Source organism: Amia ocellicauda, chromosome 12 (genome assembly GCF_036373705.1).
Source record: "Amia ocellicauda isolate fAmiCal2 chromosome 12, fAmiCal2.hap1, whole genome shotgun sequence".
Classification (NCBI taxonomy): Eukaryota; Metazoa; Chordata; class Actinopteri; order Amiiformes; family Amiidae; genus Amia; species Amia ocellicauda.
This window is the reverse complement of record NC_089861.1, coordinates 5187076-5191719: the sequence shown is the minus strand read 5'-3', so window position 1 is coordinate 5191719 and position 4644 is coordinate 5187076. Positions and strand designations below refer to the sequence as shown.

General features: G+C 44.1%; 1 protein-coding gene across 1 annotated transcript; it reads left to right on the top strand.

Annotated features, from left to right (window-relative positions):
* The first annotated feature begins 683 nt into the window (after positions 1–683).
* Positions 684–4440, top strand: spata4 (spermatogenesis associated 4). The gene is made up of 6 exons (XM_066717817.1): positions 684–1027; positions 1421–1550; positions 2588–2706; positions 3049–3269; positions 3529–3657; positions 4090–4440. Exons 1-6 carry the CDS (start codon positions 924–926, stop codon positions 4203–4205), a joined length of 819 nt encoding a protein of 272 aa, XP_066573914.1. The 5' UTR covers positions 684–923; the 3' UTR covers positions 4206–4440.
* Positions 4441–4644: the final 204 nt, after the last annotated feature.

The following is a 4644-nucleotide window of genomic DNA, read 5'->3' as shown; positions in this document are numbered from 1 at the left end:
CTAGAGCAGGTTGATGCTCACCTTGCATAATAGAGCTATTGCTCAACTCCTACAAGAGTCCAACACCAAACTGTGTATTCCACCAGTCACCCTTGGCCCTATTTCTTTAATACCAAGACATTGAAATTAATGTTGATTGATCTCTTTTTATATTGTTTTTATATGTTATAAATGTATTTTAAATAAGACATATTTATATGCGCGCAGATATGAACGTGTCTGCGGCACGATCGGCCAATCACAGCGCAATATGGACAAGACCATCAAACTCATTCTTGTATATATATATATAAAACTAATTCTGGTATGAAATTAAAAATAAGTATAAATGGACCATCATAAGGTTCGGTGCTGAAGCCCCGCACGCCCACCCCTGCCTATTATAAATCTCTGTCAAAATGCTGTCCGCCATCTTGGGTGATATCGCCCCTGCTTGTGGAAGAGAAACAGACAGACATCACGCACAGCGGTGCGGCGGCCCCGGGGTGGACACTGGCGCTTTCCCGTTCAACTTTCATTTACGCTTCACCACTAGTACCGATTATTACACGGGCACAAATGCGCAGTGGTCTGCACGGATACATGGCAGATGTCCGCAGTTCTGCGCAGACCTGCAGAATTCTACCGATCCCATTGGTGGAGCCGCGCAGAGCCGCACAGAAATGCGAAGAGCTGCGCAGACCCGCACAGAAATGCGTAGAGCTGCGCACAGCTTCGGACATCTGCGCAACAGGAGCTGGGGCAGTGCAGCTGTTGTCACGGAGACGTACACAATGCGACTGATCAAATAACTTCCACCACAGCAGCAATAATCACAAAAACCCTGCAACAGCGCAGCCGTGGTGCATGCACTGACACCTCCTCCTGCAGTTGTCCTTTCCCACGGCAGACATCCCACTCTGGGACCGGACCGCACTATTACCATGGCTGGCTACGATCAGCCTCCTAGGAGAACTGGGATCCCCCGGGACGTGCTCAAGTGGCTGCAAAGCCTGGACCTGTCCTTTTCTCCCAAGAATGCTCGAAGGTACGTTTCCCAAGACTTTAATTAATTCATGCATTGACTTATCAAATCATGTGTGCATTTATTTAAATATACAGTATTCTACACGGGCTGTGGGTGATGCGTATTGAACAATGTTTTTTGATTGTTTGTTTGTTTTCAATGTGTCAATGACAGTTGATTGGAGTGTAGATGTTGCATTGTGCGAGATACAACACAAGGCGGCGCTGGAGTCGCATTTATGCTTAGCTTTGTTTTAACAGAATCTAGTTCATTGATACTCATATTGAGTAGACATTGTGTAGTGTTATTGTATGATTAAATTGGTGTGCACAGATCCGTGATCATGGAGAAACTCACACAGTGCACTCAGCAGCCACTCCTGATTGCTCTTCACTGTTGCACGTCTTTCCACAGAGACTTTTGCAATGGCTACCTGGTGGCGGAGATCTTCTCTTGGTACTATCCCGGGGATTTCCCCATGCACTCCTACGACAATGGTGTGTCACTGCCCACCAAACTGGGGAACTGGTCCCAGATAGAAAGGGTGAGGAACCATTCCAGATGTTCCCAAATACTCAGGGTTAAATTCCCCACAATGTCAAAACAAATCACGCCATATTATAAATGCATACCCAGGCCTGTCCAGTGCAGTAGTGGTGACTGAAGAGGTGGGTATATTGAGGAGTACCTTTCTCCCCTTGACCAATATAGTAATCAACAAATAAAACTGATGCATGTTCTCAATATTCACACACCTGTCCTGGCGAGTTCAACACGCTAAAAGTATGTAGTTTCAGTAGCAATACATTCACTGACCCCTCGAGTCGCCTCCCAAGTCCTCGATATTCCCTAATCTGACTCAGTCTCTCGGCCTGGTGAAGTGAATTCATTAATCCACATTAATCCATAATGAATGAAGAACTCTTGTCTATCACAATATCAATATTTAATCACAAGCATATTATTATCCAGGTGTCAGGTAGATCCATTTATAAATATTTAAACATTTTAGCCATATAGACATGACATGCTTAGCCGTGTGTGTGTGTGTGTGTGTGTGTGTGTGTGTGTGTCTTTTCTATGCATACCTAGTTCTACACACAGTTCTACATTGAGGATATGATATTCTATCTGAAATATGTAATTGTCTTACATTTGTTCGCTGGAGAGAGAATTTTGAGCAATGGAAACTGAACCGCTTGCATTTACACATCTATAGATCTCCTAATGTAGCCATCTAGAGCAGTTTATTTGATTTATTGTATATACTTGCTCCGAAACAATATAAAAAAGTAAATGCCACAAAAAGAAAGGTCATGTTTTAAAGTCTTCACCAGTTTAAATCCCACCTCATGTACAATTATGTTATAGCCATTGTGACTTTCACTGGTCCAAGTTGGTGCTTTAGAGAAAGCCAGGATGTGTAAATAAGTAAATGTTGTCCCTGTAGTAGCGTGAGACGATCAGGACGTTTCTGATACTTGAGATACTGGAGAGACTGTTACTCGTTGATGGTGCTACTCAGTGAATTGAACCCGATGGTTAGTTTAGACGCGATTGTCTTGCTGTTTTGCTGTTCAGGTTCTTTCGAAGCGCGACGTCAGCCTCCCCAAAGAGTTGATCGATGGGACAATTCACTGTAAACCTGGAGCTGCAGAGATTTTAATTCAGGAGATGTACACTTTGCTGACAAACAGGCAGTGAGTACAGAATGGTTTACTTATGTTTGAGAAAGCTGCTACTTATTCTAATCACTTTTATATATACTTGTATGCATTGATATAATTTAGATGTAACAATGCACTTAGCAGGCAGAAAAAGGCAGATAATATTCTTCCATTTACTTGCTGTGTTTGGTCCTTCTCTCTGCCACCGTGATTATATATTTGTCCGCCGAATCAAAACGTGAACCTCCTGACAATCTCAGGTTAGAGAGAACCGGAGTGTGGGTGGCACTGAGCAGAATGCATCCTCACTCAGACAAACTGTAGTCTTGTATTCATTTCTGGTCTTTATATTTTTGTGATCGATATTTTTTCAAGAATTAAAAGTGTCCAGGAAGAGGAGACCGACTTCACCGACCGTAACTATCAGGAGAAGCTTCCTATGGTGGCCAGATCCACCGCCTCCAAAGCCATCAAGAACAACCTGAGACTCAGCGAGGTGATAGCCGAGCCCAACATCAGCACCAACAGGCAGAAAGCGCGGGCCATCATCCACATGCACATGCAGCGGCGGCAGACCGAGAGAGTTGAGGACCCGAGTAAGTCACGCCGACCGGACAGAGTGGCCGTCGGCGCAGATACAGTCTCGGGCCCTGGGGTTTTTACATGAGTCGATCTGCTCTGACTCCAGGAAGAGGGTTTTGAATGACCATTGAAGAGAAAACAGCAGCGTGAGGTCACAGAGTCACAGTTCAGTCTAATAAGATCTTTGTGATGTTAAAGCAGATACTTTATAAGGTGTAAAAAGACAACCAAAACAACTTTTAATTGTTTTCCTGCCTCTTGCCTTCCTGAAAGAGCGGTTTAACGTGAAACCAACCCTGGGAGAGCTTGCCATCCGGGTCCCACCACGGGTAAAGCAATGCCAGGATGCGAACACAGAAGTGCCTCGGCAGAAGAGCAGCACAGACGCGAGCAGTGGAGCAAGTGAGTCCCGTCTTCTGCCCTCCATTGCTTTTCACAGTGGTCTGCTCCCTGTCCAATCAGCGTCTCTCAACGTATAGGTAGCCTGTACTGTGTGTGGTCTCCCCTGCATGATGTTGCCTGCCACTGTGATATCCCCGTCAAGGAGGGCTCTTGATTCCAATGACTGCTGCTTCTGAACAAAGGCGGCGCACTCTTTAAAGAAAAGACACAAGCACGCATATCAATGTACACGACTGTGCTCGGTTGCTGCTTTCTCCTAATCATCAGTGTAACCACTATGATGTACAGCTGTGTGGTTTGCCATTCGTGGGTGGGTCAGAGTTTATTTTCTTCTTTAAAACAATGTCTAATGGAACCAGTTGTCCAGTGTTGTGGCCCAAACTGTTCTTACAGAGACCTGACACTCATTTTATGCCGTTTTCTTCCTTTCAGAGTCGCGTGCGTCTGCAATCCGAAGTAAAGCCAATGTTCAGTTTAAGGAAGTCGCTGTGAAACAGAAGGATAGGAAGTCCTTGCTTTCCATGACTTCCTCAGCAAGTCTGATTTAAAGCCACTGCCACAGGAGTCACTGGAGAGTCTCGACTAAGATCCACTCAGATCTATCACCCTTTTTTCCATGTCCACCCAGAAATGTCCTGCTGGATACCATCTGTTCAATAAAATACAATCTTCAGAAGTTTGACTTCCCGTGTGAATGCTATGTGAGGTTGGGTGTTATTTGCACGGGCATATATGTATCTGGACAACTTGTTTTACATGTAAAGAATAATGTATTAAATAAAAGTATTCCCCCCCCCCCACAAATTGGATTATAGCTATTTATTTAAATTTAATTTAGTGTTACATGTATTTGAAATTTGAGGTAGGCTGGTCATAGGAAAAGAAAAACAAAATTATTAAAATTAAAACTAATTGCAAGTCTCATCATTCTTGTTGTTGTGCAGCTGCATCAGACGGCGCCACGTTTATTTAGTTAAAGACAAAGAT

Coding starts and splice junctions, on each gene's coding strand:
- spata4 (XM_066717817.1), top strand. CDS start 924: ATGGCTGGCTACGATCAGCCTCCTAGGAGAACTGGGATCCCCCGGGAC. Junction 1,028..1,420: donor TCTCCCAAGAATGCTCGAAG/GTACGTTTCCCA, acceptor GTCTTTCCACAG/AGACTTTTGCAATGGCTACC. Junction 3,270..3,528: donor CGAGAGAGTTGAGGACCCGA/GTAAGTCACGCC, acceptor CCTTCCTGAAAG/AGCGGTTTAACGTGAAACCA.